This window comes from Delphinus delphis, chromosome 20, assembly GCF_949987515.2.
Source record: "Delphinus delphis chromosome 20, mDelDel1.2, whole genome shotgun sequence".
Taxonomy (NCBI): Eukaryota; Metazoa; Chordata; class Mammalia; order Artiodactyla; family Delphinidae; genus Delphinus; species Delphinus delphis.
The window spans coordinates 41,702,612-41,715,436 of record NC_082702.1 but is presented as its reverse complement, the minus strand read 5'-3'; the positions used below and the strand labels follow the sequence as shown (position 1 = coordinate 41,715,436).

The 12,825-nt window shown below is 39.4% G+C and overlaps 1 protein-coding gene and 1 pseudogene across 1 annotated transcript in view; one reads left to right on the top strand and one right to left on the bottom strand.

Annotated features, from left to right (window-relative positions):
* TANGO6 (transport and golgi organization 6 homolog) overlaps positions 1 to 12,825 on the bottom strand; it is a 176,303-nt gene that overhangs the window by 114,465 nt on the left and 49,013 nt on the right. The window contains exons 10-12 of the mRNA XM_059999336.1: positions 11,422 to 11,554; positions 9,490 to 9,681; positions 1,338 to 1,472 (exon numbers count right to left, since the gene is read on the bottom strand). Coding sequence (XP_059855319.1) covers positions 1,338 to 1,472; positions 9,490 to 9,681; positions 11,422 to 11,554 — 460 coding nt within the window. The remainder of the gene's footprint in view (positions 1 to 1,337; positions 1,473 to 9,489; positions 9,682 to 11,421; positions 11,555 to 12,825) is intronic.
* On the top strand, positions 7,650 to 8,031 carry LOC132416898 (guanine nucleotide-binding protein G(I)/G(S)/G(O) subunit gamma-10 pseudogene; annotated as a pseudogene).

Here is a 12,825-nt window from a genome sequence, read left to right as displayed (position 1 = left end):
TTGTAAACAGCAGGACTATAATATGACTCTAGCAACTGAACCAACCATGTTTTTTTCAAACTACCTGGGAAATATAAAATTAGGAGTGCTAAGTAAATCTACCAAGAAATGGGTTTCACATTAACAACAGGCCCCAATAAAATTTCTTTTCTTCTTAAGGACAGCCTAGAGAGAGTCAAATTCTAATATACCAAGCATCAGTATCAGAGTTTAATCCTCAAACTTAAAAATCCATTCCCTGAGGGTTTCCCTACTCATTGCTAAGAGTTATGTCCAATTTGACTTCAGATCAGATTTCATAATACTTGCACTAAACCTATTCTGCTTTCTTGCGGTCTTCTAACCTAATGTGGTATGTCACACACACATATGTGCCTACCTTTCCACCTTATTCTGACCCCTGGTCTCTAAACTCAGCTACTCAGGCCTTCTATCAGTTTCTTAAGTATACCAAGCTCTTTCCTGCTTCCCAGCCCTTGTACATGATGTTTCTTTAACTGGGAGAGTTTCCTCCATCTGCACTGTACACACTCCCAAACTCCTATGCAATAAGTCTTAGCTTAGACTTATATGTGTGTCCTCAGTGGAAACCTTCCCAGCCTAGGTTAGATGTTATGTTCTCTTGGTACCCTCCGCTTCTCGTTTGAGGTACTTCATTCAATTCTAAGTATATTTTTTGAAATAGTTATTTAATGTCTGACTCCCTCACTGGCTTTGAGTTTCATGAGCGTAGGGACCATGTCTATTTGTCCACTGCTCTATTCCCAGCACCTTAGCTCAGAATCTGGCATATAACAAGTAGGCAATAAATATTTTTTGAGTGAATAAATTTTAAAATTATATAAAAGATACATGCACTAGAAACAAAGCTTTAACATGCTACATGATATGAGTTGAACAATGGATCCTGTGCTAAAATGAAAACTATTCAAAACATGGAATCCTAAGCAACCAGCAGGTTACAAAGGTTCTCCCCTGACTACAACAGTAGGGACAAGGGCTGAGCTTTGGATAGCCACTACAGTGAGGGCCAGAGAATCTAGCGTTCACCAAAGATGCAAAACACTGTGTCAGGTATTTCCAAATCCAGCTTGTGCCAGGTCAGAAAGGGCCCTACCTTACTGATAGGGAAGTCTACCCAGGTAACAAGGTGGAAGTGTTACAGTTTTCTCATCCTCCACTTTGGAGAGAATTCTTATTAACAACCTGACTTGTTTATCCTGGTTCTCCTGTGTGCAATATCCATTCTGATTTCTCACAAGGGTATGAAAGGGAAGCAACAGATTTTTCTCTTCTCTTCTCCCTCCTTTCAAGTTTGGTTCACATCTGCAACTCACCTGAATGGCTCCTCCCAGCATGACGGCCACCAGCCCCATGGACATGCTCAGTGTCTGTGATTCCACAGTGCTCTCTGCCTGGTGGGCCAAGCTTGCACATGCTCGCTGCAGGGTTGCTGCTACAAAGTCCACAACCTACCACGGAAATAGAATTGAGAATCAGCGAGGAGTAAGGAAAAAACATCTCAAAATTCTCTTTACATCTTACATCTACCTCCTCATCTTTTCCCTCATCAACATCACGATAGCAAGAAGCTTCAAGAACAACTGCTACCATGTAGCAGGCATGGTGCTCAGTATTTTACATGCACAAGCTCACTTAGGTCTCCTATCAACTTTAGGATGTACTCTTGTCCTCATTTTCAGATGAAGAATCTTAAGACTTAAAGAGGCGATCTGCTCAAGGCCATACAGTCAATAAATGAGAAAGCCCATTTATACTTTCTCAGATCTTTTAATACCCCAATCCACCTTCCTTTACTTTTCATGAATTTTGCCAGGAAATTAAAATGAAAAATCATTTGTTACTTTCTGACCATCTTAGAGTGTCCTAGATCTGCTTCTCCTAATGAGGATTGCTCTTCAATGATTCCTTCCCCCCGTTTTGACAGTCTAGTTCTAGTAAGCAAAGAAAGGGGGAAGAGGCATTAATTTTATTTAGAATTCAGTGTCCTCAAACAATCTACACAAACGATCCAGAGTCATTTTTTAAAGTATCCAATAGTTTTAAAGGATTAAGATTATTCATATATAAGATTTTACATAGCATTTGGCTAACAACTAAGCCTTAAATGGAATTAATTTGGTCGGCATCATTTTAACTGGGCTTGGATTAATCATCTTAAGTAGAAACACATTTGAATAAAAGACAGCCTACACATACCCATACATGCACATGCACACACCTGCACGTGCACACACTCACATGCACATTTAGGATTAATGGCTCAAAAGGGAAAAATCATTTTGAAAATGGGATGGCTGAGATAGGTCTAAATATGCAAGCTTGCATGTTTAACTCTCTGGGCAAATCACATGCTATGCTAGAATCTTTATTGCAGGCTTAAAGTCAGGAGAACGGCTTGTTAACACTTGTCTTTTGGAGCAAGGCAGGAAACTAGAAAGGTTATTAAAAGTTCCACTTACTGTAATGAACCATGCTGGTAATGGCAATTTTCACCACCCTCTCTGCCTAAGAACTTATTGATTACTAGAAGTTAAGGACATTGGCTTTTCCCAGAGAAACTGGTGGATCTACCATCTTGGGCCACCTGTTTTGCCTCCAAAGAGTTTTCTAAAGCACTCCTTGATTATAGGAAGCTTCTATTTCACACAAATATACTGTTAAATTGCTGGAACAGAACACTATCTAGCCTTCCAACTTTTTCTAAATTCCTCTTCTCTATCTATTTAATATTGCTAAACAAGTAGTATGATCCTATTTTTGTTAAGAAAGAAACTTCCAGTTTGTACGTAAAATAAAAAACCTGGGGGCTTCCCTGGTGGCGCAGTGGTTGAGAGTCCGCCTGCTGATGCAGGGGACGCAGGTTTGTGACCCGGTCCAGGAAGATCCCACATGCCACGCAGCAGCTGGGCCCGTGAGCCATGGCCGCTCAGCCTGCGCGTCCAGAGCCTGTGCTCTGCAACGGGAGAGGCCACAACAGTGAGAGGCCTGCGTACCGCAAAAAAAAAAAAAACCTGGGAGCTGTTAACTGGTGTTGACAGCCAGCTGTTATTGTCATTTATGAAGTACCCTTTCCCCCAAACCTTGTAACAACGAAACCACTATACCCCTTTGGACAACAGCTCCTCCCCTACTATTCATTTCCTGTGATTTTATGGGGCTGCCAGCCACAAGGATAGTTATGTGACTGATGCCTGTTCTAGAATTTATGTATATTGAGGAGACAATGGGAGACACTTATACTTTTTACTTAAAATTTTTTATAAAGCTACATAATTCTAAAAGCCAAATATTCCTGACAGTTTATAATGAAAAATGGCAGTGCCCTACCCCATTTCTCCCCACCTGATTCTGACTCTAGAGGCAACCAGTTTTAATTATTTAGCTATTTAATTTAGTGATAACATTAAGCAGTTACTATTTACCAGGTACTGCTCTGAACATATTACAGGTATTTACTCACTTAATTGTCACAATAATCCTATGGGGATGTGCAAACCTGCTGCCAACATTCTGGCAACTGAGTGCAAGGGAGCTGAGGCCTTACTGCTGAGTCTGCAGGCATCGACTTAATCCTCCCGTTCTGCAGTGTGCTACTACCACCCAAGTTCAGAGTATTTGGGTTCAACCTCTCTCAAGAATAAACCTCCAGTCTTCTGCTGCGGAGGGGAGGTAGTTGTACAAAGTTAAGGAAGAAGTCAAAGGGTTTACCTCTTGTGGAGGCTTTCAAGCTGGTTTTTTTTTTTTTTAAAGAAGATGTTGGGGGTAGGAGTTTATTAATTTATTTTTGCTGTGTTGGGTCTTCGTTTCTGTGCGAGGGCTTTCTCTAGTTGTGGCAAGCGGGGGCCACTCTTCGTCGCGGTGCACAGGCCTCTCACTATTGCGGCCTCTCTTGTTGCGGAGCACAGGCTCCAGACGCGCAGGCTCAGTAGTTGTGGCTCATGGGCCCAGTTGCTCCGCGGCATGTGGGATCTTCCCAGACCAGGGCTCGAACCCGTGTTCCCTGCATTGGCAGGCAGATTCTCAACCACTGCGCCACCAGGGAAGCCCTTAAGCTGGTTTAAGCTCTAAATTCAGCTCCATCTTTAGAGCTTATCTGGTGCCCGCAGTCCTTCTAGGGTTCTGCAAGGAGAAGTGACTTGCTTCTTTTTTTCATTTCAAAAAACTTTTAACCGCTCTATTGAGGCATAGTGCTTTGCTTCCTGACTTCTTCCATGCAGGCACTTAGCTTTCCATTTTCTGAAGTTGCTGAATCAGCTACTATTTTCCAGTTTCCAAATATTGTTATTCTCTTCTCTAATGTGTCTCCTCCTCTCCTGCTCTGTTGGTCCTTGTGGTTTCCAGAGGGAACAGATAAACACTTTTGTTCAATATACCATCTTAATCAGAAGTCCCTACTTTTTAAAAATTTGTACTTCTGTGTTGCTTAAATGTTTTTACAATGAGCACGTGTTTCTTATGTTAAAAAATTTTATCATATGAAAAAGACCACAGCACGTAGAACCCCTTCTATTCTGCCAATTACAGAGATCCAGTTACAGAAGGGTGCAGACTGTGGCAGTTTCTTGGAAGACCAGGATAAAGGGAATCTGCTCATTCCACTCCATATACACTGGCGCCCTTGCTGATCCCTCCACACTCCAGGCATGCTCCCTCTCATCTGGAACACTCTTCCCCTAAGTATCTCAATAGCTCCCTCCTTCCCTGCTTCAGATCTTTGCTCAAAAGTCACTTTCTCGGTGAGTTTCTCCATGACCACCCTATTTACCTTACCACACTCCCTTTATCATCCCCTTTCCTTGCTTTTCTCTGTGGTACTTATCACCATCTAACGCCCTGTGTGTTTTTGCCTACTTGTTTACCGTCTCTCTCTCCCTCTATGTAAATGTAAGCTCCATGAGAGCACAGATATGTGTCTGTTTTGTTCACTGCCGTGTCTCTGATACCCAGAAGAGTATGTAGCACATAGTAGGCTCTCAATACATATTTGCAGAATGAAAGAACTCGGGAATTGGAACAGGGCTCTGTATCAGTACAGACCGTTCCATGCCTCATTCATCTCTGCATCACCTCACATACTAATATGCCATCTGCCAACACACTTTATTGAATTTTTAATCTTTCACCCATGAATACTTCTATATGCATTTCTTTTTTTTCTTCTATATGCATTTCTAACAAATAAGAAGATTTGTTTTTTATATAACTACCATACCACGACTACACTCAATAAAAATTCCTTATATCTTCTAATACCTGGTCCATGACTGTCGCAAAAATGTCTTCATACAATTGGCTTGTTTGAATCAAGATCCACACACTGCATTTCGTTGATATGACTCAAGTACCCAACAGTCCTGCTCCTCTTTAATGCCATTTATTTGATGAAGAAGCTGGGTCATTTGTACTATGGAATTTCCCACATTATGGATTTGGCTAATTGTTTCCTCATGGCACTTAATTTGCTCCTCTACCCTGAGTTTCCTTGATCAGATTTAGCTTCACATTTTGGGGGGTTTGTTTTGTATTGTTTGGGGGTTTTGAGGGGAAGAACCCTTCCCAGGTGGTATGGCATACTTCCTATGGCATTACATGAGGAAGCACATAATAATGTCTGCTTCTCATGGTGATGTTAAGATTAACTGGTCCAAAATAAAAAAAAAAAATTTTAAATAAATAAAAAAAAAGATTAATTGGTCCAGGTTGAAATATTCAGGTTGACATTACTGATATTTGCATTAACCCTGAAATCCACCAAAAATAAAATGTATAGACAGATGCAAACATAGATAAATATGTGATAAAGCATGTATAATAAAATGTTAATTGTAGAAACTAGGTAGTGGGTATACAGGTACTCACTATAAAATTCTTTCAAATTTGAAAGTTTTTGTAATAAAATGCTGGGAGAAGAAAGGAACAGTTGGTTTGGGTGCCAAATGGCCTAATACATTCATTATAAAGTACCCCTAATGGTTTTAGCAACATTGATGATTTTACCTAGATCCATTGTTATTAGGGGATTGCAAAATATAATTTTCTAGTTCTCTTTTTGAGTTTTTCAGCTGTGGTTCTTATACAAAGAAAAAAATTTCTTTGTTGACTAGTTACACGGGAAAGATAAATGCTTTATTCATTCCCTTCATTTATCAATTTACAAAATAGTGAACTGATGCCTCAGCAACCTCAAACATGTCTTACAAGAGATTTTCAGGGGGGTGGGAGGGGACTTGACATGTTTTAATCCACTGTAGGTATTATTCTTTGTAATGCTCAAATTGTCCTACCTGTGGTCAACAGGAGCCCTTCCAAGTTGGCTCCTGAATGCCACTGACATGAGCCCGTTAACCTCGGATTGCTTCAAGATGCCCTGAGGCTTACAGTATAATTCCTGCCCTAGACCCGAATGAACCTTTAATCCAATGAGTTTTGTGTTCTTTTTGTAGGAGATAGTATTTAGAAACTATAATCTGGTACTGGGGACAGTTATTTGCTACTGGATTGTCATTGCTTCTTGGCATTGACAGTGGACTGAGCTAGAAAATACCTGCTTTTTAAAAAGAGAAAAATAAATTATGAGTTCATATAAACACTTCCAGTTAGAACTTAATATTATAGGAGTTTTACTCAAGTTTTTTTTTTTTTTCAGTACGCAGGCCTCTCACTGTTGTGGCCTCTCCTGCAGAGCACAGACTCCGGACGCGCAGGCTCAGCGGCCATGGCTCACGGGCCCAGCCGCTCCGCGGCATGTGGGATCTTCCTGGACCGGGGCACAAACCCGTGTCCTCTGCATCGGCAGGCGGACTCTCAATCACTGTGCCACCAGGGAAGCCCTACTCAAGTTCTTTAATTTTATGTTTATAACTCTCTTTCTTATGCTGAAAATCTTGTTTCCTAATTATGTTAACAAAACTACTTATAACTTATTTATTACTTATAACATGTCCATACACGTGTGTATTTCAAAATAATATACCAAAATTATCACTAGCAGTAAGACTACCAAATGCAGTTCAATTTTTTGTGTGTGTGTTTCTTTTTGTCCTGATATGTTTTAACCTCAGCTGACGATAATTTAATGGGACCAATCACTTTTGTATCAGCCTAACACCACCATTCCTTAATTAGGAGTAAAAGAAGATAAGTGGGAAGGCGTAAGTCATATCAGTTTTTAGACCATTTTCCTTTCCAACTAGCATCCTGAGACAAAAACATAAAGTCTGGATGAAAAAGTCTTTAGGGAACTGATATAATAAACACAGGAGAAACAAATCACCCTACTAAATAATATGGGGTCAGTGAACTGAAGGAATAAGGGGCCAGGAAAGAAATAATGAACATAATTCTCATTAAACAGGCACGATAAGTCAGAGCTGACAGGCAGCTGCAAATTTTCTCAGCGGGAGCTGTAGTGAAATGCTGCTTAGCAACACCGGAAGGCAGATGACAATGACGATGATACAAAGAGCTGGAGAGTCAGATTTAAGCGTGACAATCATACCACCTTACAATTGACTATTCACCAACCGAGCAACAACTAACTGTGGTAAAGTGGTAAAATATAATGACTACACTGCCTATACTTTAATACTTTTATTTCCTATTTTTTTAAAAAGCTGGTAAAAATAATGTCTGAGCCATTAAATTCAGGCACTGATTCACATAGTTACTCTACTCTGAAAGCATTAAAAAAAAAAAATCTGGGGGCCAGCGTGAGCACCCTGCAGCGCCTGGTGGAGCAGCTCAAGCTGGAGGCCGGCGTGGAGAGGATCAAGGTCTCTCAGGCGGCTGCAGAGCTTCAACAGTACTGCATGCAGAATGGCTGCAACGAAGCCCTGCTGGTAGGTGTTCCAGCCAGAAGCAACCTCTTTCGGGAGCCCAGATCCTGTGCTTTACTCTGAAGACTGTAGGGAAGAAGTCCGCTGAGGAATGCTTTCAAGCACCAAGTGATGAATGACTGCCTCCAAATCTCATGAACACACTTCTCCAGCCAAATGACTTTTAGATATTTCACAGGACCTTTCCTGTGGCCTGGTCCTTTAGCCAAAATTCTACAGAAATTTATGAGTTTCTACTCAAGGAAACTGGGTGAAGGAGTAGATTTTAAATAATAATGGCCTGGTTCTTTGCTGAAGTGCTTTATAGCTAAACAAAAACCTTACCACCAAATATACCAAAATACACCTCTTTCATTAAGTGTTTCTATACTTGGAATGTTACATATGTTTTATTTACTACATGTTTACATTTTGGGAAGGAAAACAGTATTGTTTGTCAAAAACAATTAAATATTTGTAATTTGTTGTTCCCGACTAAGATTTTTATACCATAACAAAATTTGTTCTTTTCTCCTGAATTTATAATTTCTAAATGAAGACAAGCAAGTATAAAATTGGGGGAAGAATGGGCTGTATTAATCAAATGATACCTTGATTTTTCTAAATAAGAAGACTGTTTTATTTTTAACACTAAACAGGGGAGCTGTTTCTTAGCGAAGTTGTTTGAAAGGACTAATGTTGTATTGTGTATTAGATTGACCCATCCTGTATATGAAGCAGATTTGATCTTTGTCTTAAGTTCCTCTATTTTATAATGGTGGTTTTACTTTAAAAAAATACTAAATTATTTCATGTCTTTAAAACAATGTTTAAATGTGATCTACAGAATATTACAAATGATTTTAAAAAAAAGTGATGTGAAAATATTACAACCTAAATGAATACTCAATGTCATAAGTGTTTTACTTTGATGATGTGCCTTTGATTTAATTTGGGACACTTAAAAGAACACTTTATTTGTGCTTGTTATAACCTTTGAAGAGCTTGGAAGTAAAATTTCTGCTAATGACAGCCAAAAAAAAAAAAAAATCTGAAAACTTCACAGGCAAAACAAAACAAAACAAACACTCAACACTTCACAGGCTGTTGTGGAGATAAGCTGTGAGTTAGAGGACCTATACAATTCAAGGTGATCTTATCATTAGTGATTTTTTTTTTCAAATTTGAGTTTTAATCACTCTCAACTTTTAATGCACATTAGAATCATCCATGGAGCTTAAAAAAATACATATGCCCAGGCTCTAATGCAGCCATGCTGAATCAGAATCTCTAAAAGTGGGCTAGGCATCAGTATTAGGAAAAAGATCCCAGACAATTTTATTTGCACCAAAAGTTGAAAACCACTGTGATATATAAATATTTTAAATAATTCTCAGTTTCATGTGCATGAGAATCACCTCAGCAGCTTGTTAAACATGCTGATTCTCAGGACCTATGAAAGTACTGATTTTCTTAGCCTGGTGTGGGCTCAGTAATTTACGTTTAACCTGAATTCCAGGTAACACTGATGCAGGTGTCATCAAACCACACTCTGAGTAAACATCTCTTTGAACATTTTGGGGAAAGAATGAAAGAAACCGAAATAGACAAATACCACCAGGCTGGGAACCGGCATGTGGCCGTCACTGACCTGAGTGATGTTTGTGAATATCTGCTCAGACATTCTCTCACACAGAACAGCCGTAAGCTGGAGGACCAGCAGCTTCCGCTCCTGACCTTCCACAAGAAGAGTCTGGTGCTGCTCTAATTCCAAGAGGTTTTTGCCGGAGAAGGGCTTTGATTTTAACTCTGCTTCATCTTCCACAGCCATGTGAGTCAACTCCTATCAGTGTGGGAGAAAAGAAAAAGAGAAAAAAATCCTGTACAACTAAGGATTTCAAAAAAGCTAGAAAACTCTGTTTGCAATGTGTATATAGAGAACCGGTCTGTTTTCATTACAGCATTATGTACAATAGCCAAAAACTGGCAACAACTTAAATGTACAGCAATAAGCATAAATTGTGATGTATTTATTACATTGCAGCAGGTGAGATAAATGAACTAGATCTATATGAACATCAATATAGAGGGATCTCAAAAACACGGTTGAATGGAAGATGTAAGTTGCAGAATAATACATATATCATGATACCAGGTATATGAAAATTTTAAACTTCATAATAAAAAACATACATACACACAAAGAACTAATTTGACAGACTACTTACTTTATCCCTATTTTTATGATCTCTACCACTAGCTTCCCTTGAACTGGGGTCATATAACATTTCCAAACCTTTTTTAGAGACTATTACATGCTTTCAGCACCACACCTCTTTTTCCCTAAGATATTTAGAACTAAACTTCTACTAATAGATAATTCATTACTGTGGGTTTTGTAAGCTTTTCCCTAGCTTTCACACTGTAAATTTCCTTGGGAAAGGAAAACCTTAGCTTCCTTAAGAATTCATGCTTTACCTTAGTAATTGACAGTTTAGAGGAGTGGTCCTCAACTGTTTCTGGGCAATTTTGCTCCCCAGGGGGCACACAGCAATATCTAGGGACATTTTTGGTTGTCATAATTGGGAGGTGACACAGACATCTAGTGAGTAGAGGTCAGGGATGCTGCTAAACTTCCTACAATGGACAGGAAGCCCCCACCCCAAGAAAAAATTATCCAGGCCAACACGTCAATAGTACCAAGGCAGAAGAACCTTGGTTTAGAGCAAAGCCCTTTGACTTTTTGTTTTTTAAACAAATTTTAAAGAAATTATCCAATTAAGAGGGTATTTTCTTGGAATGTTATTTACAGTGAATGGCTGGGCAGGGGGATGAATGTGAACATGGGAGGTGAGAAACATCGAAAAAGTATCACCCACTTCAATTCTAGGAACGTTAGCCCCGATTCCCTCCTTGCATTCTCCCACACCCACACCAACCTTAAACTCCACAGACATTTTCTTAGAGTTGACACTTTATTTAGGGAAAATACTAAAGAAGGCAGAGATGGACAGGGAATCAGAGATATCGGCTTATGGTCGCTAGCAGTACAAACAAGGAGTAACAGTATGGGGCATAAGTTACTGTGGGAGATTAGGGCAAAAGGAAGCACAACCACCAGGCTAAGAAACACACCCGGAAAAGGTTTCAAATGGCTACAAAATGAAATGAGAGAGGCAGAACTGCTAAATCTCCTTTGCAAATACCTGACAAAACAATAGTCAGAAAGGATAAGGGATTACTCTACAGCTGTAAAACCTACTATTAACTTCCAAAGAGTTCTTACTGTCAACACAGAGCAAAGATTAACCCTTTAATAGATCAACAGCTCTACTTTGGTCATCTCTAAAATTTCAGTGCAGATTATCTTGGAAAGTCGTTCAATCATATGTGTACTGCTGAAGGTAAATTTCTTTTTGACCAAACCAAAGGCTACTAAAAAATAAATTACCCTTATGTCCTCTATTTCTCCTAAATTAAGACCTAATTTTAGGACCTAAAATTATGACTGCCTTGAAAATTCAAAGGGGCTCCTGGTACTATCCTAGAATAAAGCTCATCATGAACTATACTTAGTTCTTACCTTCAGGCAGAAGATGAAGAAGTCACCTGCCAAACCACATTCCTGGCAGTGGGACAGCAAGTCCCCAAGGTGCTCTACCTGGCACTGCTCTGAGGACACCTTCTGGTATAGGGCTTCATCTTCATCTTCATCACTGCAATGCAGGGTAAGATTTATCACCCAGAGAAACTATTTTTTTGGAAACCCCATTAATAATCTTTTAAAGTAACATGCTATTTACATACAGTAGATCATTATAAAGAGCTAAAAAATTTGTTTAAATTATTTTCCTGTTTCTCCATGCTGAAAAGGTATTTATTCTCAGAAGCTAGGCTATCATGTCCTACATAGTCATTTGCTCAAATGGGGAAGATTCATTTTAAGATGGACGTTGAAGAATTACTATTATTTCAATAAGTTGCAAAAGCAAGGAGGAATTAAACTATAGGTTTATGCAGATATTCTGGTTCCTGAAGAAAAGAAGAGAAAGAGAAGGCTGAAAAGCAAGGGCAGATCACAGAGAGCCTTGGATGCCATTCAAAGGAACTTGGACCTTTTTTCAGTGAGCCACTAAGGGTTACGGGAAGTGGAAAAAGACATGATCTTCATAGGAAGAGATTCAGTCAATCTCAGTGAACCAATTGTTGAGTTATGAAAATGCATAAAGGCGCAGAAAACTGAGGCGGCCAAATTTCCAAGTAATAAAATGTGGCTAAGTTATCAAAAACAGTGCCATGATTTCTGCAAAAAGTTTCAAGAAAATTCTCATGAGGTACCATGGCTTCTAGCTTTCATTCATTGGAGAAGTATAAAAGCCAATATATAGTATTCTTATACTGCATCACGTAAATAAATACAAAGGTACAGAAGATACACCAAAACACTAAAATGTAAACAGTGATTAGGATAGCGGTTGATTTTTGTTTTTCTCTTTATGCTTTTTTGTATTATACAAAGAACGTGTATTACTTTTGTGATGAAAGAATAAAATTTCTGGGACTTCCCTGGTGGCGCAGTGTTAAGAATCTGCCTGCCAATGCCGGGGACACAGGTTCAATCCCTGGTCCGGGAAGATCCCACATGCCGCGGAGCAACTAAGCCCGTGCGCCACAACTACTGAGCCCATGTGCCACAACTACTGAAGCCCGCACGTCTAGAGCCCATGCTCCGCAACAAGAGAAGCCATCACAATAAGAAGCCCGTGCACTGCAACAAAGAGTAGCCCCCGCTTGCCGCAACTAGAGAAAGCCCGCATGCAGCAACGAAGACCCAACACAACCAAAAATAAATAAAATAAAGTGGTTAATTAAAAAAAAAAAGAATATAATTTCTTTCAGATTAAATTGAGAAAAAAATGACAGATGCTGCTTCATTTCATTGAAAATACAATTATTACAGTTAATTTGGCAAACCGTCTAACTGGGT